This window comes from Salvelinus alpinus, chromosome 14 (genome assembly GCF_045679555.1).
Source record: "Salvelinus alpinus chromosome 14, SLU_Salpinus.1, whole genome shotgun sequence".
NCBI classification, from domain to species: Eukaryota; Metazoa; Chordata; class Actinopteri; order Salmoniformes; family Salmonidae; genus Salvelinus; species Salvelinus alpinus.
In genome coordinates this window covers 27,735,765-27,762,735 of record NC_092099.1, presented here as the reverse complement: position 1 = coordinate 27,762,735, position 26,971 = coordinate 27,735,765, and the positions used below count along the sequence as shown (strand labels likewise).

Genomic DNA, 26,971 nt, shown 5'->3' with positions numbered 1-26,971 from the left:
ACTGTATCACAATTCCAGTGGGTCAGAAGTTTACATACACTAAGTTGACTGTGCCTTTAAACAGCATGACAAAATGATGTCATGGCTTTACAAGCTTCTGATGGGCTAATTGACATCATTTGAGTCAATTGGAGGTGTACCTGTGGATGTATTTCAAGGTCTACCTTCAAACTCAGTGCCTCTTTGCTCGACATCATGGGAAAATCTAAAGAAATCAGCCAAGACCTCGGAAAAAAATTGTAGTCCCCCACAAGTCTGGTTCATCCTTGGGAGCTATTTCCAAACGCCTGAAGGTACCACGTTCATCTGTACAAACAATAGTACACAAGTATAAACACCATGGGACCACGCAGCTGTCATACCGCTCAGGAAGGAGACGCGTTCTGTCTCCTAGAGATGAATGTACTTGGGTGCAAAAAGTGCAAATCAATCCCAGGACAACAGCAAAGGACCTTGTGAAGCTGCTGGAGGAAACAGGTACAAAAGTATCTATATCCACAGTAAAACGAGTCCTATATCGACATAACCTGAAAGGCCGCTCAGCAAGGAAGAAGCCACTGCTCCAAAACCGCCATAAAAAAGCCAGACTACGGTTTGCAACTGCACATGGGGACGTAGATCGTACTTTTGGAGAAATGTCCTCTGGTCTGATGAAACAAAAATAGAACTGTTTGGCCATAATGACCATCATTATGTTTGGAGGAAAAAAGGGGGGGCTTGCAAGCCAAAGAACACCATCCCAGCCGTGAAGCACAGGGGTGGCAGCATCATGTTGTGGGGGTGCTTTGCTGCAGGAGGGACTGATGCACTTCACAAAATAGATGGCTTTATAAGCAAGGAAAATTATGTGGATATATTGAAGCAACATCTCTAGACGTCAGTCAGGAACTTAAAGCTTGGTTGCAAATGGGTCTTCCAAATGGACAATGACCCCAAGCATACTTCCAAATTTGTGGCAAAATGTCTTAAGGACAACAAAGTCAAGGTATTGTAGTGACCATCACAAAGCCCTGACCTCAATTCTATAGAAAATATGCGGGCAGGACTGAAAAAGCGTGTGCGAGCAAGGAGGCCTACAAACCTGACTCAGTTACACCAGCTCTGTCAGGAGGAATGGGCCAAAATTCACGCAACTTATTGTGGGAAGCTTCTGGAAGGCTACCCAAAATGTTTGACCTAAGATAAACACTTTAAAGGCAATGCTACTAAATATTAATTGAGTGTATGTAAACTTCTGACCCAAATGGGAATGTGATGAAAGAAATAAAAGCTGAAATAAAAGCTGAAATAAATCATTCTCTGTACTATTATTCTGACATTTCACATTCTTAAAATAAAGTGGTGATCCTAACTGACTTAAGACAGGGAATTTTTACTTGGATTAAATATCAGGAATTGTGAAAAACTGAGTTTAAATGTATTTGGCTAAGGTGTATGTAAACTTCTGACTCCAACTGTGTATATATATATATATACAGAAAAACCCTTGAATAAGTAGGTGTGCCCAAACTTTTGACTGGTACTGTATATATAAGTTTGGACACACCTACTTTGGACTGGTACTGTATACAGTGGGGAGAACAAGTATTTGATACACTGCCGATTTTGCAGGTTTTCCTACTTACAAAGCATGTAGAGGTCTGTAATTTTTATCATAGGTACACTTCAACTGTGAGAGACGGAATCTAAAACAAAAATCCAGGAAATCACATTGTATGATTTTTAAGGAAATTATTTGCATTTTATTGCATGACATAAGTATTTGATCACCTACCAACCAGTAAGAATTCCGGCTCTCACAGACCTGTTAGTTTTTCTTTAAGAAGCCCTCCTGTTCTCCACTCATTACCTGTATTAACTGCACCTGTTTGAACTCGTTACCTGTATAAAAGACACCTGTCCACACACTCAATCAAACAGACTCCAACCTCTCCACAATGGCCAAGACCAGAGAGCTGTGTAAGGACATCAGGGATAAAATTGTAGACCTGCACAAGGCTGGGATGGGCTACAGGACAATAGGCAAGCAGCTTGGTGAGAAGGCAACAACTGTTGGCGCAATTATTAGAAAATGGAAGAAGTTGAAGTTGACGGTCAATCACCCTCGGTCTGGGGCTCCATGCAAGATCTCACCTCGTGGGGCATCAATGATCATGAGGAAGGTGAGGGATCAGCCCAGAACTACACGGCAGGACATGGTCAATGACCTGAAGAGAGCTGGGACCACAGTCTCAAAGAAAACCATTAGTAACACACTATGCCGTCATGGATTAAAATCCTGCAGCGCACGCAAGGTCCCCCTGCTCAAGCCAGCGCATGTCCAGGCCCGTCTGAAGTTTGCCAATGACCATCTGGATGATCCAGAGGAGGAATGGGAGAAGGTCATGTGGTCTGATGAGACAAAAATAGAGCTTTTTGGTCTAAACTCCACTCGCCGTGTTTGGAGGAAGAAGAAGGATGAGTACAACTCTAAGAACACCATCCCAACCGTGAAGCATGGAGGTGGAAACATCATTCTTTGGGGATGCTTTTCTGCAAAGGGGACAGGACGACTGCACCGTATTGAGGGGAGGATGGATGGGGCCATGTATCGCGAGATCTTGGCCAACAACCTCCTTCCCTCAGTAAGAGCATTGAAGATGGGTCGTGGCTGGGTCTTCCAGCAAGACAACGACCCGAAACACACAGCCAGGGCAACTAAGGAGTGGCTCTGTAAGAAGCATCTCAAGGTCTTGGAGTGGCCTAGCCAGTCTCCAGACCTGAACCCAATAGAATATCTTTGGAGGGAGCTGAAAGTCCGTATTGCCCAGCGACAGCCCCGAAACCTGAAGGATCTGGAGAAGGTCTGTATGGAGGAGTGGGCCAAAATCCCTGCTGCAGTGTGTGCAAACCTGGTCAAGAACTACAGGAAACGTATGATCTCTGTAATTGCAAACAAAGGTTTCTGTACCAAATATTAAGTTCTGCTTTTCTGATGTATCAAATACTTATGTCATGCAATAAAATGCAAATTAATTACTTAAAAATCATACAATGTGATTTCCTGGATTTTTGTTTTAGATTCCGTCTCTCACAGTTGAAGTGTACCTATGATAAAAATTACAGACCTCTACATGCTTTGTAAGTAGGAAAACCTGCAAAATCGGCAGTGTATCAAATACTTGTTCTCCCCACTGTATATGTATATACAGTGGGGAGAACAAGTATTTGATACACTGCCGATTTTGCAGGTTTTCCTACCTACAAAGCATGTAGAGGTCTGTAATTTTTTATCATAGGTACAATTCAACTGTGAGAGACGGAATCTAAAACAAAAATCCAGAAAATCACATTGTATGATTTTTAAGTAATTAATTTGCATTTTGTTGCATGACATAAGTATTTGATCACCTACCAACCAGTAAGAATTCCGGCTCTCACAGACCTGTTCGTTTTTCTTTAAGAAGCCCTCCTGTTCTCCACTCATTACCTGTATTAACTGCACCTGTTTGAACTCGTTACCTGTATAAAAGACACCTGTCCACACACTCAATCAAACAGACTCCAACCTCTCCACAATGGCCAAGACCAGAGAGCTGTGTAAGAACATCAGGGATAAAATTGTAGACCTGCACAAGGCTGGGATGGGCTACAGGACAATAGGCAAGCAGCTTGGTGAGAAGGCAACAACTGTTGGCGCAATTATTAGAAAATGGAAGAAGTTCAAGATGACGGTCAATCACCCTCGGTCTGGGGCTCCATGCAAGATCTCACCTCTTGGGGCATCAATGATCATGAGGAAGGTGAGGGATCAGCCCAGAACTACACGGCAGGACCTGGTCAATGACCTGAAGAGAGCTGGGACCACAGTCTCAAAGAAAACCATTAGTAACACACTACGCCGTCATGGATTAAAATCCTGCAGCGCACGCAAGGTCCCCCTGCTCAAGCCAGCGCATGTCCAGGCCCGTCTGAAGTTTGCCAATGACCATCTGGATGATTCAGAGGAGGAATGGGAGAAGGTCATGTGGTCTGATGAGACAAAAATATAGCTTTTTGGTCTAAACTCCACTCGCCGTGTTTGGAGGAAGAAGAAGGATGAGTACAACCCCAAGAACACCATCCCAACCGTGAAGCATGGAGGTGGAAAGATCATTCTTTGGGGATGCTTTTCTGCAAAGGGGACAGGACGACTGCACCGTATTGAGGGGAGGATGGATAGGGCCATGTATCGTGAGATCTTGGCCAACAACCTCCTTCCCTCAGTAAGAGCATTGAAGATGGGTCGTGGCTGGGTCTTCCAGCATGACAACGACCCGAAACACACAGCCAGGGCAACTAAGGAGTGGCTCCGTAAGAAGCATCTCAAGGTCCTGGAGTGGCCTAGCCAGTCTCCAGACCTGAACCCAATAGAAAATCTTTGGAGGGAGCTGAAAGTCCGTATTGCCCAGCGACAGCCCCGAAGCCTGAAGGATCTGGAGAAAGTTTGTATGGAGGAGTGGGCCAAAATCCCTGCTGCAGTGTGTGCAAACCTGAAGTGCTGCTTTTCTGATGTATCAAATACTTATGTCATGCAATAAAATGCAAATTAATTACTTAAAGATCATAAAATGTGGTTTTCTGGATTTTTGTTTTTCTCTCACAGTTGAAGTGTACCTATGATTAAAAATTACAGACCTCTACATGCTTTGTAAGTAGGAAAACCTGCAAAATCGGCAGTGTATCAAATACTTGTTCTCCCCACTGTATATATATTATATGTATGTATACAATACCAGTCAACAGTTTGGACACACCTACTCATTCAAGGGTTATTCTTTATTTTTACTATTTTGTACATTGTAGAATAATAGTGAAGACATCAAAACTGTGAAATAACACATGGAATCATGTAGTAACCAAAAAAGTGTTAAACAAATCAAAATGTGTTTTACATTTTAGATTCTTCAAAGTAGCCACCCTTTGCCTTGATGACAGCTTTGCACACTCTTGGCATTCTCTCAACCAGCTTCATGAGGAATGCTTTTCCAACTGTCTTGAAGGAGTTGCCACATTACCTGAGCACTTGTTGGCTGCTTTTCCTTCACTCTGCGGTCCAACTCATCCCAAACCATCTCAATTGGGTTGAAGTCAGGTGATTGTGAAGGCCAGGTCATCTGATGCAGCACTCCATTACTCTCCTTCTTGGTCAAATGGCCCTTACCCAGCCTGGAGGTATGTTTTTGGGTCATTCTCCTGTTGAAAAACAAATGATAGTCCCACTAAGCGCAAACCAGATGGGATGGTGTATCGCTGCAGAATGCTGTGGTAGCCAACTTCCGGCGCCGAAAAGAGATGGCCGCCTCGCTTCGCGTTCCTTGGAAAATATGCAGTATTTTGTTTTTTTATGTGTTATTTCTTACATCGGTACCCCAGGTAATCTTAGGTTTCATTACATACAGTCGGGAGGAACTACTGAATATACGATTAACGTCAACTCATCATCGTTCCTACCAGGAATATGACTTTCCCGAAACGGATCCAGTGTTTTGCCTTCCACCCAATACAATGGATCTGATCCCAGCCGGCGACACTGTGCGACGCCGAAAAAGGGGCAAACGAGGCGGTCTCGTGGTCAGGCTTCGGAGACGGGCACATCGCGCTCCACTCCCTAGCATACTACTCGCCAATGTCCAGTCTCTTGACAATAAGGTTGATGAAATCCGAGCACGGGTAGCATTCCAGAGAGACATCAGGGATTGCAACGTGCTCTGCTTCACGGAAACATGGCTAACTCAAGGGACGCTAACGGAGTCGGTGCAGCCAGCTGGTTTCTTCATGCATCGCGCCGACAGAAACAAACATCTTTCCGGTAAGAAGAGGGGCGGGGGGGTATGCCTTATGATTAACGAGAAGTGGTGTGATCATCATAACAACACACAGGAACTCAAGTCATTCTGTTCACCTGATCTAGAACTCCTCACAATCAAATGTCGACCGCATTATCTACCAAGGGAATTCTCTTCAATCATAATCACAGCCGTATATATTCCCCCCCAAGCAGACACATCGATGGCCCTGAACGAACTTTATCTGACTCTTTGTAAACTGGAAACCACACACCCTGAGGCTGCATTCATCGTAGCTGGGGATTTTAACAAGGCTAATCTAAAAACAAAACTCCCTAAATTCTATCAGCATATCGATTGTGCTACCAGGGCTGGAAAAACCCTAGATCATTGTTATACTAATTTCCGCGACGCATATAAGGCCCTCCCCCGCCCCCCTTTCGGAAAAGCTGACCACGACTCCATTTTGTTGATTCCAGCCTACAAACAGAAACTCAAACAACAAGCTCCCGCGCTCAGGTCTGTTCAACGCTGGTCCGACCAATCTGAATCCACGCTTCAAGACTGCTTCGATCACGCGGATTGGAATATGTTCCGCATCGCGTCCAACAACAATATTGACGAATATGCTGATTCGGTGAGCGAGTTCATTAGGAAGTGCATTGACGATGTCGTACCCACAGCAACGATTAAAACATTCCCAAACCAGAAACCGTGGATTGACGGCAGCATTCGCGTGAAACTGAAAGCGCGAACCACTGCTTTTAACCAGGGCAAGGTGACCGGAAGCATGACCGAATACAAACAGTGTAGCTATTCTCTCCGCAAGGCAATCAAACAGGCTAAGTCCCAGTACAGAGACAAAATCGAGTCGCAATTCAACAGCTCAGACACAAGAGGTATGTGGCAGGGTCTACAGTCAATCACGGATTACAAAAAGAAAACCAGCCCCGTCGCGGACCAGGATGTCTTGCTCCCAGACAGGCTAAACAACTTTTTTGCCCGCTTTGAGGACAATACAGTGCCACTGACACGGCCCCCTACCAAAACCTGCGGGCTCTCCTTCACTGCAGCCGAGGTGAGTAAAACATTTAAACGTGTTAACCCTCGCAAGGCTGCAGGCCCAGACGGCATTTCCAGCCGCGTCCTCAGAGCATGCGCAGACCAGCTGGCTGGTGTGTTTACGGACATATTCAATCAATCCTTATCCCAGTCTGCTGTTCCCACATGCTTCAAGAGGGCCACCATTGTTCCTGTTCCCAAGAAAGCTAAGGTAACTGAGCTAAACGACTACCGCCCCGTAGCACTCACTTCCGTCATCATGAAGTGCTTTGAGAGACTAGTCAAGGACCATATCACCTCCACCCTACCGGACACCCTAGACCCACTCCAATTTGCTTACCGACCCAATAGGTCCACAGACGACGCAATCGCAACCACACTGCACACTGCCCTAACCCATCTGGACAAGAGGAATACCCATGTGAGAATGCTGTTCATCGATTACAGCTCAGCATTTAACACCATAGTACCCTCCAAACTCGTCATCAAGCTCGAGACCCTGGGTCTCGACCCCGCCCTGTGCAACTGGGTCCTGGACTTCCTGACGGGCCGCCCCCAGGTGGTGAGGGTAGGTAACAACATCTCCACCCCGCTGATCCTCAACACTGGGGCCCCACAAGGGTGCGTTCTGAGCCCTCTCCTGTACTCCCTGTTCACCCACGACTGCGTGGCCATGCACGCCTCCAACTCAATCATCAAGTTTGCGGACGACACTACAGTGGTAGGCTTGATTACCAACAACGACGAGACGGCCTACAGGGAGGAGGTGAGGGCCCTCGGAGTGTGGTGTCAGGAAAATAACCTCACACTCAACGTCAACAAAACAAAGGAGATGATTGTGGACTTCAGGAAACAGCAGAGGGAGCACCCCCCTATCCACATCGACGGGTCAGTAGTGGAGAAGGTGGAAAGTTTTAAGTTCCTCGGTGTACACATCACGGACAAACTGAATTGGTCCACCCACACAGACAGCGTTGTGAAGAAGGCGCAGCAGCGCCTCTTCAACCTCAGGAGGCTGAAGAAATTCGGCTTGTCACCAAAAGCACTCACAAACTTCTACAGATGCACAATCGAGAGCATCCTGTCGGGCTGTATCACCGCCTGGTACGGCAACTGCTCCGCCCACAACCGTAAGGCTCTCCAGAGGGTAGTGAGGTCTGCAGAACGCATCACCAGGGGCAAACTACCTGCCCTCCAGGACACCTACACCACCCGATGTCACAGGAAGGCCATAAAGATCATCAAGGACAACAACCACCCAAGCCACTGCCTGTTCACCCCGCTATCATCCAGAAGGCGAGGTCAGTACAGGTGCATCAAAGCAGGGACCGAGAGACTGAAAAACAGCTTCTATCTCAAGGCCATCAGACTGTTAAACAGCCACCACTAACATTTAGCGGCCGCTGCCAACATACTGACTCAACTCCAGCCACTTTAAAAATGGGAATTGATGGAAATTATGTAAAAATGTACCACTAGCCACTTTAAACAATGCCACTTAATATAATGTTTACATACCCTACATTACCCATCTCATATGTATATACTGTACTCTATATCATCTACTGCATCTTGCCATCTTTATGTAATACATGTACCACTAGCCACTTTAAACTATGCCACTTTATGTTTACATACCCTACAGTACTCATCTCATATGTATATACCGTACTCTATACCATCTACTGCATCTGCCATGCCGTTCTGTACCACCACTCATTCATATATCTTTATGTACATATTCTTTATCCCTTTACACTTGTGTGTGTGTGTAAGGTAGTAGTTGTGGAATTGTTAGGTTAGATTACTTGTTGGTTATTACTGCATTGTCGGAACTAGAAGCACAAGCATTTCGCTACACTCGCATTAACATCTGCTAACCATGTGTATGTGACTAATAAAATTTGATTTGATTTGATTTGATTTGATTTTAAGTGTGCCTTGAATTCTAAATAAATCACATACAGTGTCACCAGCGAAACACCCCCACACCATCACACCTCCTCCTCCATGCTTCACTGTGGGAACCACACATGCAGACATCCTAGCGTTCACATACTCTGCGTCTCACAAAGACACGGTGGTGGGAACCAAAAATCTCAAATTTGGACTCATCACACCAAAGGACAGATTTCCACCAGTCTAATGTCCATTGCTCGTGTTTCTTTGCCCAAGCAAGTCTCTTCTTATTATTGGTGTCCTTTAGTAGTGGATTCTTTGTAGCAATTTGACCATGACGGCCTGATTCACGCAGTCTGAGTTTGTGTCTGTTACTTGAACTTTGTGAAGCATTTATTTGGGCTGCAATCTGAGATGCAGTTAACTCTAATGAACTTATCCTCTGTAGCAGAGGTAACTCTGGGTCTTCCTTTCCTGTGGTGGTCCTCATGAGAGCCAGTTTCATCATAGCGCTTGATGGTTTTTGCGACTGCACTTGTAGAAACTTTCAAAGTTTTTGACATTTTCCGAATTGACTGACCTTCATGTCTTAAGATCGGTGTCCCTAGACCGGAACGGTTGTTGTTAACATGCGCTAATGTGACTAGAATGACGTTATAAATAGCAGCCAACTTTCCAGGACATACAGTAGACATGTCTTTATATGGGCAGAAAGCTTAAATTCTTGTTAATCTAACTGCGCTGTCCAATTTACAGTAGCTATTACAGTGAAAACGTACACAACAACAAAATGCTTTTATCATGGCAACTGGTTTGATATATTCACCTCAGAAGGTAAATAATGTACTTACATTCAGTAATCTTGCACTGATTTGTCATCCTGTCTTAAAGTTATGATGGACTGTTGTTTCTCTTTGCGTATTTGAGCTGTTCTTGCCATAATATGGACTTGGTCTTTTACCAAATAGGGATATCTTCTGTATACTACCCCTAACTTGTCACAACACAACTGATTGGATCAAACACATTGAGAAGGAATGGAATTCCACAAATGAACTTTTTACAAGGCACACCTGTTAATTGAAATTCATTCCAGGTGACTACCTCCTGAACCTGGTTTATTGAATGCCAAGAGTGTGCAAAGCTGTCATCAAGGCAAAGGGTGGCTACTTTGAAGAATCTAAAATATATTTTGACACTTTTTTGTTACTACATGATTCCATCTGTGTTATTTGATAGTTTTGATGTATTCACTATTATTCTACAATGTAGAACATAGTAAACATAAAGAAAAACCATTGAGTAGGTGTGTCTAAACTTTTGACTGGTACTGTATATCTGAATACTTACATTGAATGTATGTGAAAGTAATTGAGATTTTTGAAATAGTATTTGAACCCAAGTCTGGACCTATCCCAGTGCAGCCATGTTCTCAGTATCTGTATTTACAGACAGGACCAAGGACACTGTGACAGAAGCAACTGACAGCCGGATGCTCATTGAGAATTTGGAGAAGAACATGGATCTCATGGATGAAGAGGACAATAAAGACATGTTGCCAGACCTGGTGAGTACAGTGGTTTTATTATAGAATATTACCATTTGTAGCATGTGTTATGTGTAGGTAGGTATGCTGTCTTGCTTTCTTCTGAGGTACAGTATGTGGGCTCCATGTCTTTGGCCTGGGATCATAATGGTCTCTGTTCCCCTCTACGTTTGTTTGGGTTTTCTGTTCTCCTTTACTTTGGTCTGGGCCCTGTGTGCTCCAAGGCAGGAAACAGTGTTTGCAGGCAGTCTTTGAGTATTCCAGGAAAATGTGCATAGCTCAGCGCACTCTGGTGTGTGTGTGTGTGTGTGTGTGTGTGTGTGTGTGTGTGTGTGTGTGTGTGTGTGTGTGTGTGTGTGTGTGTGTGTGTGTGTGTGTGTGTGTGTGTGTGTGTGTGTGTGTGTGTGTGTGTGTGTGTGTGTGTGTGTGTGTGTGAGATAGGGGGGCATTTCCATTTGGTGGAACACTGGGGGGGAAACCCAAAACCGTTCATTTTAATTGTACTTGGTTTGGGATCTCTCCATCTGTTTCTGTATCTGTCTCACGCTCATTTGCTTTTCCAAGAAAATATGTCATAAATCTCCTCAAGGCAGCTTCAGTGCTACAGATGGCTCCTGCCAATAAACAAATGTGTTTGAGCTTAACCCATGTCCCTGCCACCATCCCTCCCATCAACATACACACACAGAACAAGTATACACATACACACACACATACAGCACCTCCTTGTGTGTAGCTAATACATAGTGTTGACGTGGCTGGGATGACGACACACTTCACGTCCATGTTTCCATGACTCCTGCTGAGGGAGACTGTGAGGGAGTCTCCTGTGTTCAGATGAGAAACGTATTTAGCTACACACAGCCAAACACTGCCACAGAAGCTGGATGCTTTTAGTGATACAAGCACAATGTTTTTACCAACAATATCTTCATCACAGTCTTCATCAGACCATGCTTGTTGCAGCACACAATGACATCCAGCACTGTGAACAACAGACGTGGAGGAGAGAGAGCAGCTAGAGAAACACATGATATTGGGAAGACCAGGCTTTTCTTTTCGTTGTGCTTCCTCTCCCATGCATCTGAGGTCCTTTTTTACACAGAGCCGTTACAGTGTCTTGTGTGCTATGAGCCTGTGTGTATACTGTACAGGTTTTATCTAGTCCATGAGAGCCTCTGAGGTGTAGTATATGAGAAGTTATGAGAAAGAGGAGTTTGGCACACGTTGATGAAGGTGCATATGTTAATGAATTGTATGGAAAATCTTCTAATAAAGGTTGCCTTGGCAATGAGCACCCTCTCATTATCTCAGATTATCATTTATTTCCAGCAGAGATGGGAAAAAATAGAGGGATTGAATCGCCATGCGTCTTAGTTCTTCCTACCGGCCTTTATGTGGTTTGTAGGCTCATGCTTGCCTGCAGGAAAGCTGATTACACACACTTTGTTTACATTCCTGATGGAAAGAAGATTATAGCTTTTGTGTTGTAACCCTTTATAGTGGTTTCATTGTAAGAACTTCTATGTAAGTATTGCCGTATCTCTATATACACTGCTCAAAAAAATAAAGGGAACACTTAAACAACACAATGTAACTCCAAGTCAATCACACTTCTGTGAAATCAAACTGTGCACTTAGAAAGCAACACTGATTGACAATACATTTCACATGCTGTTGTGCAAATGGAATAGACAAAAGGTGGAAATTATAGGCAATTAGCAAGACACCCCCAATAAAGGAATGGTTCTGCAGGTGGTGACCACAGACCACTTCTCAGTTCCTATGCTTCCTGGCTGATGTTTTGGTCACTTTTGAATGCTGGCGGTGCTTTCACTCTAGTGGTAGCATGAGACGGAGTCTACAACCCACACAAGTGGCTCAGCTAGTGCAGTTCATCCAGGATGGCACATCAATGCGAGCTGTGGCAAAAAGGTTTGCTGTGTCTGTCAGCATAGTGTCCAGAGCATGGAGGTGCTACCAGGAGACAGGCCAGTACATCAGGAGACGTGGAGGAGGCCGTAGGAGGGCAACAACCCAGCAGCAGGACCGCTACCTCCGCCTTTGTGCAAGGAGGAGCACTGCCAGAGCCCTGCAAAATGACCTCCAGCAGGCCACAAATGTGCATGTGTCAGCATATGGTCTCACAAGGGGTCTGAGGATCTCATCTCGGTACCTAATGGCAGTCAGGCTACCTCTGGCGAGCACATGGAGGGCTGTGCGGCCCCACAAAGAAATGCCACCCCACACCATGACTGACCCACCGCCAAACCGGTCATGCTGGAGGATGTTGCAGGCAGCAGAACGTTCTCCACGGCGTCTCCAGACTGTCACGTCTGTCACATGTGCTCATGTGCTCAGTGTGAACCTGCTTTCATCTGTGAAGAGCACAGGGCGCCAGTGGCGAATTTGCCACTCTTGGTGTTCTCTGGCAAATGCCAAACGTCCTGCACGGTGTTGGGCTGTAAGCACAACCCCCACCTGTGGACGTCGGGCCCTCATACCACCCTCATGGAGTCTGTTTCTGACCGTTTGAGCAGACACATGCACATTTGTGGCCTGCTAGAGGTCATTTTGCAGGGCTCTGGCAGTGCTCCTCCTTGCACAAAGGCGGAGGTAGCGGTCCTGCTGCTGGGTTGTTGCCCTCCTACGGCCTCCTCCACGTCTCCTGATGTACTGGCCTGTCTCCTGGTAGCGCCTCCATGCTCTGGACACTACGCTGACAGACACAGCAAACCTTTTTGCCACAGCTCGCATTGATGTGCCATCCTGGATGAACTGCACTACCTGAGCCACTTGTGTGGGTTGTAGACTCCGTCTCATGCTACCACTAGAGTGAAAGCACCGCCAGCATTCAAAAGTGACCAAAACATCAGCCAGGAAGCATAGGAACTGAGAAGTGGTCTGTGGTCACCACCTGCAGAACCATTCCTTTATTGGGGGTGTCTTGCTAATTGCCTATAATTTCCACCTTTTGTCTATTCCATTTGCACAACAGCATGTGACATTCAATCAGTGTTGCTTCCTAAGTGGACAGTTTGATTTCACAGAAGTGTGATTGACTTGGAGTTACATTGTGTTGTTTAAGTGTTCCCTTTATTTTTTTGAGCAGTGTAGTTCAATGAGATGTTGAGTTTGGTTGTGAGACTTGTGTCCCGTTCTCTTTGAGGCAGGCATTACCATCAGGAGGCGATTTTGGCGAAGAGACTGGGACTACATCTGCAGAACAGAAGGATAAGGTATGTTATTGTATTTACTGGAAGGGAGAGGAAATAAGGACTGCCATCTACAAGTCTTTCTCCTTTTGTCCTTTATTACACTCTACATTTAGCTACTTTATTCTGCTTTACACTTTACTGTCTCCTCTTTATGTTTCAAATCCTTCTCTCTTTTTCTCTACTCTTTGAATATTCTCTCTTTTTGCAAAACCTTATCCTGTTTTCATCTAATTCTTCCTTTGCTCTCTTACTTTTATTTCTCTTTACAACTTTCTCTGTCTTCCTCTGTCTTTCTCTTTCTGTCTCCTTCACTCTTTCTCTATCTCTCCAGGGACATAAAAAGGGTCGGGCTCTGAGGAGAGCTGTTAAGGAGGCAGAAATGGAGGTTGAACAAGCCCTGGCCAATAGGAAGCCGCAGCTACTTCCCCATAAGGCCCTTACCACCGAGCTTCTGAGAGGCTCCAGCTTGAGTTCGTTAAAGGCAGAGGGCACACCCCCAAAGAGCCCCAAATGCTTAATGAACCCTCAGACACCAGCCAGCGGCAAGGAAAACATTGCTTTGACAGCAGAAAAGGCTGGCATCAAAGTGAACACCAGTAAACTGACGGGTAGTAATCTGCAAAGCACAGGTAAAGCAGGGTCTAAGCCAATTTCACCAGCAAAGAAACAAAGCAAGTCATCCGTATCGAAACCTAGCACTCCTGAACACAGCCAGATCCAGATATCTGTGTCTAAACCCAGCACTCCAAAACATGGTCAAAACAAACTGTCTGAATCTAAACCCAGTACTCCAAAACATGGTCAAAACAAACTGTCTGAATCTAAACCCAGCACTCCAAAACATGGTCAAAACAAACTGTCTGAATCTAAACCCAGCACTCCAAAACATGGTCAAAACAAACTGTCTGAATCTAAACCCAGCACTCCAAAACATGGTCAAAACAAACTGTCTGAATCTAAACCCAGTACTCCAAAACATGGTCAAAACAAACTGTCTGAATCTAAACCCAGCACTCCAAAACATGGTCAAAACAAACTGTCTGAATCTAAACCCAGTACTCCAAAACATGGTCAAAACAAACTGTCTGAATCTAAACCCAGCACTCCAAAACATGGTCAAAACAAACTGTCTGAATCTAAACCCAGTACTCCAAAACATGGTCAAAACAAACTGTCTGAATCTAAACCCAGCACTCCAAAACATGGTCAAAACAAACTGTCTGAATCTAAACCCAGTACTCCAAAACATGGTCAAAACAAACTGTCTGAATCTAAACCCAGCACTCCAAAACATGGTCAAAACAAACTGTCTGAATCTAAACCCAGTACTCCAAAACATGGTCAAAACAAACTGTCTGAATCTAAACCCAGCACTCCAAAACATGGTCAAAACAAACTGTCTGAATCTAAACCCAGCACTCCAAAACATGGTCAAAACAAACTGTCTGAATCTAAACCCAGTACTCCAAAACATGGTCAAAACAAACTGTCTGAATCTAAACCCAGCACTCCAAAACATGGTCAAAACAAACTGTCTGAATCTAAACCCAGCACTCCAAAACATGGTCAAAACAAACTGTCTGAATCTAAACCCAGCACTCCAAAACATGGTCAAAGTAAGCTGTCTGAGGTGAATAAAGGTACAGAGATTAAAGGTAAAGGCCCTGTAAAAGTTCAAGGTAAGGAGGTTGAGGCGTCCAAAGACAATAAATCTAAAATTGCAGAGGAAGATACTAAAACAATTGAAATTCAAAATAAACCACTTCAAGAGATCATGTCCCCTCCAGTCAAAGTTAAAGGTAAACCTGTGGAAAAGGAAACAACTCCAAATAAGGCTATTGCTGAAACCACTCCTTTGAAAGTAAAGAGCATTACCAAGAAGATTGTAGATGATAACAAACCTTCTGAAGGTAAAGGCACTCCAATAAAGGGAAAAAATAAGGCAAAAGAGGTGAATGAAGAGAAGATGGAAGAGTCTATTACTTTCAACGAGTCAGGGACAACAGTGGGGAACAAAATGGCAGTTAAAGATAAAGGCAAAGTCAAAGAAAAAGAAAGTGTACCCACCAAAACAAAAAATGTGCCCAAACGTAAAGATGTTGAAGCGAAACTAACTGAGTTAGAGGGAGCCCCAATGAAACTGAAAAGCAAGCCGACAGAGGTTTCCAGTCATGCAGTCTTAGTAGAACCTACCTCAAAGGCCAAATCACCAGTCACATCACTCTCATTATCAGATGCACTACCTCAAAATGCTGGAGATAAGAAGTCAACAAAGTCACTGGTTGTCTGTCAGGTCAGGGATAGAGTGGAGGTCACAGGGGAAGATGCCTTTGATGAATCCCAGGAGGGGAAGCCTAGCTGGGGAGGATTTCTCAGCGATGCAGCCTCTCTCCTTCCAGATGTGGGGATGGCGGGGGCAGCCATGGGGGTCCTGAGTGAGGCGGTGACGAGCGTGAGGGGGATTCAGTCGGAGAGTGACACAGACACTTCTATCCCTCCTCTGCGGTCCAGCCGGGTAGAGCGGTTCACCAAACAGAGCGCCATCACCCAGCCTTCCTCCACATCACCCTCTTCTTCAACATCAGATCCAAGCACAGCTGAGCAAAGCAAGAGGACCAACGCCCGCATCAGCACCCTCTGGAATTCTGATCAGGAAGTGGGGAGCAGGAGTTTTGAGAAGGACCCAGAAACCACAGAGGCTGCTAGCGAGAGGTCAGAAGGTCAGGCCAAGGTCGATTATGATGAGAACTCTAGTAGTCAAAGTTCGGGAGCTGAGGATGATGAAGATAAAGAGTCCACAAAGAGACATGGAGATGGGACAGAAATGGAGAGCACCCAACAAGAGGAAAAAGAGGATGACAGAAATGTTAAGGGTCTGGAAGATAACAGTGAAGACAGTGATACTGTGGCCAGCGGAGAGGGAGAGGAGGGTAGAGAAGAAAAGAGTGAAGACAGCGAGGGCGCGGAAGAGGAAAAGAGTGAAGAGAGTGAGGGCGCGGTAGCAGAAGAAAAGAGTGAAGAGAGCGAGGGCGCGGAGGCAGAAGAAAAGAGTGAAGAGAGCGAGGGCGCGGAGGCAGAAGAAAAAAGTGAAGACAGCGAGGGCGCAGAGGCAGAAGAAAAGAGTGAAGACAGCGAGGGCGCAGAGGCAGAAGAAAAGAGTGAAGAGGACGTGGAGGCGGAAGGAGAAGAAAAGAGTAATAGTGTGGGGACAGGAGAGGGGGAGGAGGAAGACGAGAGGTGTGAGAGTGAGGGGACAGGAGAGGAGAAGAGTGATAGTGATGCGACAATAAAGGGGGAGGAGGAAGAAGAGAAAAGTGATGAGGGTGCAGTACAGGGGGAGGAGAAAGAAGAGAAGAGTGATAGTGAGGGGACAAGTGATGGGGAGGAGAGCAAAGAGAGTGATTCTGAGGCAAGCCTAGAGAAGGAGGGTGAGGAGACGAGTGCACAGAGTGAGGGGGAAGGAGAAGAAGGAGAAAGTGGTTCTGGGACAAGTGGAGAGGAGGAGGAGAAGAGTGAAGAAGAGTCCAGTGATGAAGAGAGTGGGGATGAAAAAAAAGAGGAAGAGGAGGAGAGCAATTCGAGTGAGTATGAAAAGGAGGAGAGTGGTGATGAATCAGGAAATGAGGCTGAGAGCAAGAGTGAGGGATCAGCAGAAGAGAAAGAAGATAAACAAGCAGAAAAAGCAGAAAGTAAAGCCACTGAGTCAGCAGAGGAGGAAGGAGAGAACCAAGAAGAGGAAGAGAGTGGAGCAGAGGAGGAAGGAAAGAACCAAGAAGAGGAAGAGAGTGGAGCAGAGGAGGAAGGAGAGAACCAAGAAGACGAAGAGAGTGGAGCAGAGGAGGAAGGAGAGAACCAAGAAGACGAAGAGAGTGGAGCAGAGGAGGAAGGAGAGAACCAAGAAGAGGAAGAGAGTGGAGCAGAGGAGGAAGGAGAGAACCAAGAAGACGAAGAGAGTGGAGCAGAGGAGGAAGGAGAGAACCAAGAAGAGGAAGAGAGTGGAGCAGAGGAGGAAGGAGAGAACCAAGAAGACGAAGGGAGTGGAGCAGAGGAGGAAGGAGAGAACCAAGAAGAGGAAGAGAGTGGAGCAGAGGAGGAAGGAGAGAACCAAGAAGAGGAAGAGAGTGGAGCAGAGGAGGAAGGAGAGAACCAAGAAGATGAAGAGAGTGGAGCAGAGGAGGAAGGAGAGGGAGAGGATAAGGAAGGTAGTGAAAGTAAAGAAAATGAGGAGGGGGAGGAGGAGGCAGGCGTAAGTGAGGAGGAGGAGGAAGAAGAAGAGTATGAGGGAAAGGATGAAGAAAGTGGAGAAGATGAGGATGATGCAGGAGAGGAGGAAGCAGTTGAGGGTGAGGAAGAAGAGGGTGAAAAGAAAGATGAAGAAGATGAGAACAACGAAGTTGAAGAGGGTGAGGAGGGACGAGAAGATGATGAGAAAGAAGCCAGGGGAGAGGAAGAGGTTGAAGGTGGAAAAGGTGAGGAAGAGGAGGAAGAAGAGGGAGACAAAGAAGCAGAGGGAGAAAATGAAGGAGAGGAAGGGGAAGACGGAGAGGAGGAAGAAGAAAGACAGCAAGGAGAGGGGGAGGATGAAGGGGAGGAGGAAGAAGAAGAGGAAATTAAGGATAGAGAAGATCAGGGAGAAGGAAAGGATGAGGATATGAAAGAAAGAGAAGAGAATAGTGAGGAGAAAGGAGAGGATGAGAGTGAAAAGGAGGGGGATGGTGAAAAACAGGAAAAGGAGAAAGAGGAAAGAGGAGTGCATGAAGAGAGAGATGAGGAAGCAAATAAACAAAAAGAGGAAAGGGAGTGGCAAGAGGAGGAAGACGAGAAGGAAGAAGAGGAAGTGAAGGGAAAAAACGGGGAGGGGGAGGAGAATGGGGGAGGTAAAAAAGAAGGGAAAGAAAATAAGACAAGTGATGGGGAGGTAGAACAAGAGGAAGAAGAGGGCGCATGTGAACAGAAAGGGGAGATGGATGAGGAGGAAACGGGAGCGGGAGAGGAGGAAGGGGAAGGAGAAGAAGAGGAAGAGGATGAAGAAAAGGAGGAGAAAGATCGTAAAGGAGAGGAAGAGGAGGGAGAGGAAGAAGGAGAAGAGGGGGAGGAAGAAGAAGAGGGGGAGGAAGAAGAAGAAGAGAGAAAATCACAGAAAGGGATAAAGAAAGGGTCACAGAGCGTACCACCTAAAGCAGCTCCCCCCAGCAGGAAAGGGAAGGAAGAGCCCCCAATGGAGAAACACAAACCACCGGCCCGCACCAAGCAGAGGACCACAGGGGGAAAACAGGCCAATGGAACCCAAGAATCCCAACAGTTCTGGAACAATGTCTTACCCCAGTACCTGGAGCTGAAGTGAAATATACTGGACATCAATGGTTCCCAATTTTATTTGGTTCAGAACCCATAACCTGACTGTTAATAACGTCTGGAATGGGTCTGGACCTCAGAAAACTAAGCCAGGTGCTCAATATACAGCACGACCCTACGTAAACTCCTTGAATTTAATCAATATCTGCATACAATTTACACAATATGCCCACTTTACTGTAAGGTACTGAACTGAGTGTACTCATGCACTATACTGTACTGAATTGTAATATACAGATATTTGTATTAAATAAAGAGAAATTGAGAACTTCACAGGACTGTCAGGAGCAAAGACTGTTTTTCTAGTAGATATAGTAGACATAATTAAAGATGATTGTTCTGTCTATACCTAGGTGATAGGGTATCATTAACCCCTAGAGTTCAGTATACTGTAATTATAGATGAATGTACTATGACTGTCTGGAAGGGCACTTGGAGCTTCTGGAATCTAAAACATGCATTTCTGCAGTACATGTAGGAGAAACAAACACGTGCACAGTCACGTGCACACACATGCAGTTTTTTGTGTTTCAGCCTAGTTCAGTCTGGTTTGGTGTTATTGTTATTATAGATCCTAAGAGGCTACTGCACAGAAGCTCTGTTTGACTCACACTTCCCTCTCCTGTTTCCTGTGAAGACAAGGAGCACCTTAACACCTTCATGTGGAGACTCGCCCCTAAAGAGACCAGAGAGGAGAACTGGCAGGCAGGCAGCCTAAGCTGTGTGTGTGTGTAAGTGTGAGAGCGCATGAGCATGTGTGTGTGTGTGTGGTGGTGGAGAGTCTTTCATCAGCTGCATACTTTCTCTCACCACTCATGTGCTCATGTCTGTGTGAGATCTCTTTCTGTGTGTGAGTGGACGTGTTTAACAAACTAAATTTGACTAACGGGACATTTTGTTAGTCCCCACGAGGTCAAATACTATTTCTAGGGGTTTAGGGTTAAGGTTAGAATTAGTGTTAGGATTATAATTAGGGTTAGTTTGGGGGTTAGGAGCTAGGGTTAGGGTAAGAGTATAGGTTAGGTGAAATAGGATTTTGAATGAGACTGAATTGTGCGTGTGTGTGTGTGTGTGTGTGTGTGTGTGTGTGTGTGTGTGTCCAGCAATGTTGTATCACTTTGGTGTTTGAGATGCCTTTATTTGGTTGTGCTTTTAGATGTTTTCTTGGGGAATGTATTTCCCCAGCAGCCTTGGCAAGTGGCAACTAGACCTAAATGCGTAAGCTATTGTATGAAAACAAAGTCACTTTGTTGCAGGTTAAAATGTCTACTATAATTTGTTAGAGTTGTTTGCAGTGTTTAGTTCAGTGTTGCTGCACTTAGCTGTGACGCGTGCGCGCGCGCCCTGGCTCTCGTGTTTCTGGAGCAGGAGGCGGGTCTTTGGAAAGTTGGAATGCCTTGGAAGTTTTCCTGTACTTTACAAAGATGTTGAAGAGTGTCCCGCGCGTGAATATGGACACCTGGCTGGTAGTGTCCCTGTTCGTGTTTGTCCAGCTCTTCTTCAGTTTAGCCTACGAAGGTAAGGAATTGCAAATATTTATCCATCCTGCGGATCAGAGGGATTGAGTTAACCCACTAGTGTCCAAATGGACACCGTCCATTTAATTTACATTTCTCAAATAAATGTAACGTTTTTAGATATTTGCATAACATAGTTAGTGGTTGTTGCAATTTGTTCTGTTATTACGTATTCATTATCGGTTAGTCTATATCCCACCGCTACTTTTTGTGAGCCACATTTTATGTTTACGTGGAGGGTGAGGCTAGGGTAAAAGGGGGAATGCAGTGCGCATCTGGGGGACGTCTCCCGCAGAATTCATGAGAGACACTAAAGCCAGCATTCTGTACATGGTGCCTTAGTTTACCTTCGTGCTATAGCTTGTAAAAAAACATGTATTAATTAAGTCCTTTGTTCAAGTTATTTTGCCATGCAAAGTAAGTGCGCTATCCCACTGGGCACAGACGTCAATTCAACGCAGCTATTCCACGTTGGTTCAACGTAATTTCATTGAAATGTCGTGGAAACAACATAGATTCAACCAGTGTGTCCAGTGGGTAATGAGTTTAACAGTTGTACATTCGTTTAACAAGGGGATATGTACGTTAAACGTGCCAACATGTAACTAATCTTTACCTAGCTAATGGTCTATGATTTCAGTCAACATAGTGGCGAATCACATCGAAGTTGTCAATAGCCTAGATAATTCCACGTCTCCAGTAAATATTTCCCGACTACAGTCCACCCCAGTGTGACCGGCATTGGAGCTCAGTGCTCTGCAATCAAAGCCCATAGCTCCGGGATGTCGGAACCGTCACAGGCCACAAGCCACACAAGGGCTCCTGTGTTCGGACTAACTGCACATTTGCTCTGCCTGCCTCCTCCCATTTCCTAGCTTTCCTAGACCCGCAGATCTGTGGAGTCAGTGTCTGTCCAGTGCTGGGTGGTTTTGTTTAATAAGATTGCAGGGTATTTTTGGAGGGTGGCAGGGTCTCTTTGGAGGGTGACAGGAGGACTGTATCAGTTGAATGGAACCGTGAACAGGCCATACCATTGATTTAAAAGTAGACATGATGGGATAGAGAGACCATTATAGTTGTTTTATTTTGTGCTGGTTGATTGATATGATTCCATGTGGTGTTCTCTCATCTTAGCTTGGTTACACAATAATTTCACACAAAGTCACACACACATTGAGAGATAGTTTTCCAGATGGATGAGTGCCAACAGGGCAGGGACAGTATCCTGCAGAGGAACATTCACTGAAGAGTAATGAGAAGCTGAAATAAGTTCAAGACGGGATGGGACTGTATAATAGTTTGGATGCGTGTGTGTTTATCATGGAGTGTATGTGTATGTCCGAATCAAGGTTAGAGATGTAAGGTGTGTCAGAGAGAGAGATTGTGTGGGGGGGTGTGCTTGAGGGTGTGTGAGGGTGTTGATTTGGAGATGTATGTGTCTTGTCCAGTGGCGGCGCGGCTCACCACTTCTGTCTGAGAAACAGGCTGAAACATGTGCATACGCTACTGGAGTTAGATTTACACTGACAGGGTAAACACAGCTTGTCAAGCTGATGCTTATAGCTGGAGGTGAGTCTGTGTGCTTGTGAGTGTGTGTGTGTTTATGGGGGTTGATTTAACAGGGGTCTTTGTATTTATTTGGGGGTTGTTAGTTAGACTGTTTATGTGGTGTAATTTGTGTGTGTGTGTGTTAAAGCGGGTTGAGAAGGGGGGGATGGTTTGGGTTTTAAGTAGCCTTAGTAACCTCTCTTTGCTTTGGTGTTATACAGTGCTTTGAGGTGTCTACTGAGAGACAGGCTGAGTGTTGATGTTACTTTACGTGCATTGAGGTGTCTGTACTGAGAGGCTGAGTGTTGATGTTACTTTACGTGCATTGAGGTGTCTGTACTGAGAGGCTGAGTGTTGATGTTACTTTACGTGCATTGAGGTGTCTGTATTGAGAGGCTGAGTGTTGATGTTACTTTACGTGCATTGAGGTGTCTGTACTGAGAGGCTGAGTGTTGATGTTACCTCCAGGGCATATGAAGGTGGGTGGTAACTGGCATGGGAAGGGTTTGATGGTTGGTTCTCTCCGGAACTCTGTATGTTTCTGTCTCGGCTGCTGTCTCAAAAAACAAGATGGTTGCCGCTGTCTCCTTTGTCCCCCTCCTATTTTCTCTGTCAACACAAGCAGACACTCACACAGACACACGTACACACTCAGTGACGCCTTCTCCTTTATTGCTCGCTCAGCATGCATTTCTACTTACAGTGAAACCCAGTCATAATGACTCTATGAATCATTCATATTTTACGAATGGACTGCTGTGCTGTTGGTCTATGGTAGGTGAGTGACCTTGTATGTATTGTTAATTGTCAGAAAGCTCAAACATGCCGTCTTAACACAGCGTGATGTAACCATGGGAATTCTCTAAGCCTGCCAGCGTACTAATACCACTGGAGTAGCAGTAATAATGGTTCTTGTCATTTTCCATGGTGAGAGAGAAAGCGAGTCAGTGATTGATGCGTTAAGAAAGGTGTCGTGAGCATGTGATGTTGGAGAGAACACTAGTTAGAGTGGTTGGTTTAGGAAGCGACCTGTTAAAGGGAAGTTGTGCACAGAGGCAGTGAGAAAGAGATGGTCATATCACTTCACTGTCTTTAGTCTGTGTTTCTTATGCCCAGATGAAATAACAGATGCCTGTACTGCCTGTTCAGTTCTCCTCCTGGCATGTTTCTACATTAACCCTGTCATTGATTCCTATTACGCGCAGCTCAGCTGAATAAAGCTGACTGGAACCTCAGTTTGTGTTCCCTCTGGCCCTGTTGTTCTCATTGAGCTTGGCAGGAGAGCCTCTCTCTCGCTCTCTCTGTTTTATCAACACCGTGTTCTCTCTGACGTCTTCCCACCCTCTGAGGAGTCATTTTCACTGTGAGAGGAGAAGAGAAAAGAAGAGGGAGACTGTTAGCGATGCTGTCTGATTCCAAACCTCAGTTGCACTGACAGAAAGACTGTTGGGACTGGGACCATGTTTATGTGGATGAATGACAGCTTCTAGGTTTTTGCTCTCTTTGTTATTGAAAACTCTGGATCTGGCCTTCATTCACACACTGATGTTAAGCAAATAAGAAATAAGTAATAGAAGGAAACTTTATACTGCCAAGTTGAGTGTCAACTTCTCAGCATATCAGCTTTTATTCAAGACTGGCTCAATTTGATGATGTGGATGAGATCGTTTCAAGTTAATCATAGTGTTATTTTATCCCTGGCTGTTCTGGAGACCGCTTTGAGTGGAAAAGGAACAGTACTGCGGTATTCTAAGATCCCTCTAAGATCCCTTAGGAAAGGAGAGAGACAAGTCTATAATAATGTGTTATGCCCTCTGCTGCAGATTGCTGGATGGGATGTGACTGCCTTTGTCTCAAAGGATGTGCGTGTGGAGAAGATGGACTAGCTCTGTCTCTGGGAAATATCCCCTGCTATAGGCTATGAGGCTCTCTGCTGGTATGGTGTATGTCAGTAGAGCCCCCTAGGATTCAATTTATTACAGAATAACAAAACCAAAAAATCAGAGCAGAACTTTAGTTGTTGTAGCAGGATAGTAATCTGTAGAAGAGTCTCGATAGAGACAGGCCTACGTGTGTGTGTGTTAGATTTATTCTGTTGTCTATTATGGCTCCATAACCAAGCCCAGTAGAGATGTGTGGTAAGTTCTCCATGTGCACTCTGGTGTTGGGCCATATAGCGGTCGTACTATGTAACCTCCCTGTAGGCAGTGAATTGTCTGCAAGCTTGTTATAGAACTGATCTGAAGCAGCGGCACACACCTGTGATTAGTTTCCCAGATATGTCTGTTTCCCTCTGATTAGACTTCCTTGGCTGTGTGCCCGTGAGTTTTCCCCTCAGCCAGCCAAATCAGATTCAGGGTCTGTATAAGGATGTGCTCAGTAGCAGTGTGATCTGACTGCTAAAACCGCAGTGCGCGTTAGACATTTGGCTGACGTGTATGTACGCCCGCCGGGCTGGGAGTGTGTAGCTGTAGCAGGAGTGAAAGACTTCTCTGTCTGTTTTGTCCTTCATGGATCCTGAACAGAGAACACATTCACACTGGGTTGGAGTCCACAACATCCTCCTCTGGTAGCGATTGGGCGTATCTGAGCTCGCTCCTCACTCCTCTCTCCCATTTACACCCCTTTCCTTCCCTCACCCATTCTCTCTCCCGCTCCCTTCACTATTCCCCTCACCTTTTTCTCTCTCCCTCATGTCACTCCTCCTTTATCTTGCGTTGTGCATTGAAAGGTTATGTATCATTTTGAAGCAGAAGGTTCTAGATCATGCAGTAATTTTGCTGTGACAGCGAAGCATTGTCTGCCAGACAAGCAACGTCCCAATACTCATATCTGCTTTCCTTTTGACAACTGATACCAAAGATCTTGACAGATGAAAGCAATAAGCCAGATTTCTATTGGAAGGCCATTATTTTTCTAGCTCTCTCATATTAGTGACCAAGAAGGAGAGAAGGAAAGGAAACCAATATTGGAGCACTAGTCACATATCACAGTAAGTATGTTGGTGACCTCACAACAAGACCCCGAGTCACATTTCAGCAAAAACAAACAGGAGAAAACATTTTGGAATGGAGAAAAGGTTTAGGTAGTTACTCCTCTGTTTCAAAATGTTTCCTTCAGTTTCATACTTACTGAATGTGACCCCAGTGTGAGGTTGCCATTGCACCACTGGTTTTAGAACAAGGTTGCAGTAAAAGTGATTAATTGTGCCAAACCAGCTGGGGAGAAAGGCTCCCTTGGGGTTCTTCTTCTCTGCATGTGTTAAAGAGATTTCTCTCATTCCTCTTTGGAGGAATAGTTTAGCAACGTTTTCCAACAGTGATAATCTTGATTTAATAATGACCTCTTGCAAAACACCAGTAAAGTCTAACCCAAATCTCTTGTTGAAGGATTAGGCCTACATCATGTTTTGAAACGTTGATAAACCCTTTCAATCAAATGTATTTATAAAGCCCTTTTTACATCAGCAGATGTCACAAAGTGCTATACAGAAACCAATGCAGCCCTACTCTTATCTTGAATGCAGCCTTGCTCTCTCCCTGCCTTGGTCACTAGCTACTTTCTTCTCCCTCTTACTTTCCCAGGGTCGGGACGCTATGGCTATGGAGATGATGAAGATGCATATGCTCGTAGAAACGGAGGTGAATGCTTTGACCAAGCTCTGCTGCCGCACGCACGCTTTTACACACTCTGGCACTCGCTTTCAACATGCAGGAAAGTTTAAGGTTGAAATAAGCCTCTTAAACTCAAAGCATTGACTTCACTTTTTATCAACATTGAAAACATTTATTTTATTTGAATAGCCAATCAATGTTAGCTGTGTGTCTTTCACTTCAATGTGATGTACACAACTATGTTATTTTCTTCTCCACAAGATAGCGATATGCTTCATCCCATGTTTTACAAACTGACACAATTATGTCAAACTAACTTTAAACTTTACTTTGAAGTCAGTTAGACATGGAATTTTACCCTCTGGGCCAAACCAAACTCCTGGACTATTTCTCTTCTGTAGAGACTCAAATATAGTATTGTGTTCTCTTACTCAATGACAGTGGAGACTTGAGATACAGCCAACACACACACACACACACAAATGGTCCAGCTCCTGTCCAGCTGGTGTGTGTTTGAGAGTGTGTGTTTGAGAGAGTGTGTGTGCGTGCGTGCGTGTGTGCTTACAAGAAAGTGTGTGTGTTCTGAGCCAGTGGGAAATAGACTGCAGATTTTATTTCCCTGGAATACAAACCTGCTGGCCCCTCAAACTTGGCATTCCCAAAAGGAATCTTTAGGCAAGCGTTTGAGGGATGGATAGAGCCATCCAACTGCTATAGGAAAGTTGGAGGCAACTTTAGTGTTCTTCTGACACATCTTTATCCCTCATGCTGTAAATCAGATCTAGATCATCATCCACTTCAGCCTCCATTCTGAAGGTTATATTTATTAATAGTTCAATTGATGGGGTTTAGTAGCTCTAATCAACAGTATGATTGAGTGATCTCGTTTAAATCCACTGGATCAAAGTGATCAAAGACGGACACACACACACACACACACACACACACACTCAAACTATTTCCCTTACTCTCAACCTCTATCTTTTCTTTACTCAAGCCAGTACGTCTTATTGTCAGTATGGATTATGGTAAGTGACAAAGCCATTGTATCATTCTGTCTACCTGTGATGAGATGATGGATGGGTTTATACTAGCACTCCAGATTTGATCTCTTTAGTCTTCTGTAAACACTGTGTCCTGTGGTAAATCAGTATGGATTATGTATGTTGCTATGGGTAACTCACTGCCTGACTTACACGCACAGCCTCTCTTCAATAAGGTGAGAAAACACATGGATGTCCAAAACACTGCTAAATACCCCCCGGCCCCCAATAGTTAATTTACATTGCGGCACAAACAGACAATGTCTATCTCTATCCTTTATAGATAGATGTCTGTCCAGCATCTGAACCAGAAGGACTTTTATTTCAATCTTTTATGTGAATGGTATAACTCTCCCTCTTAT

General features: G+C 44.9%; 2 protein-coding genes across 7 annotated transcripts in view; both read left to right on the top strand.

Annotated features, from left to right (window-relative positions):
* Nucleotides 1-19,165, top strand: part of LOC139538688 (microtubule-associated protein futsch-like) — a 31,676-nt gene extending 12,511 nt beyond the window's left edge. For all 3 annotated transcript variants that reach the window (XM_071341041.1, XM_071341042.1, XM_071341040.1), the window contains 3 exons: nucleotides 10,220-10,335; nucleotides 13,488-13,553; nucleotides 13,864-19,165. In XM_071341041.1, coding sequence (XP_071197142.1) covers nucleotides 10,220-10,335; nucleotides 13,488-13,553; nucleotides 13,864-18,876 — 5,195 coding nt within the window. In that variant the 3' untranslated portion in view covers nucleotides 18,877-19,165. The remainder of the gene's footprint in view (nucleotides 1-10,219; nucleotides 10,336-13,487; nucleotides 13,554-13,863) is intronic.
* Nucleotides 19,166-20,238: 1,073 nt separating this feature from the next.
* Nucleotides 20,239-26,971, top strand: part of LOC139538690 (sushi-repeat-containing protein SRPX-like) — a 28,980-nt gene continuing 22,247 nt past the window's right edge. The window contains exons 1-2 of one of the 4 annotated variants that reach the window (XM_071341046.1): nucleotides 20,239-20,405; nucleotides 25,537-25,593. In XM_071341046.1, coding sequence (XP_071197147.1) covers nucleotides 20,312-20,405; nucleotides 25,537-25,593 — 151 coding nt within the window. In that variant the 5' untranslated portion in view covers nucleotides 20,239-20,311. Of the gene's footprint in view, nucleotides 20,406-21,608; nucleotides 21,974-25,536; nucleotides 25,594-26,569; nucleotides 26,595-26,971 lie in introns of those variants that run through there. The other 3 variants (XM_071341048.1, XM_071341047.1, XM_071341050.1) reach the window with 3 other exon arrangements.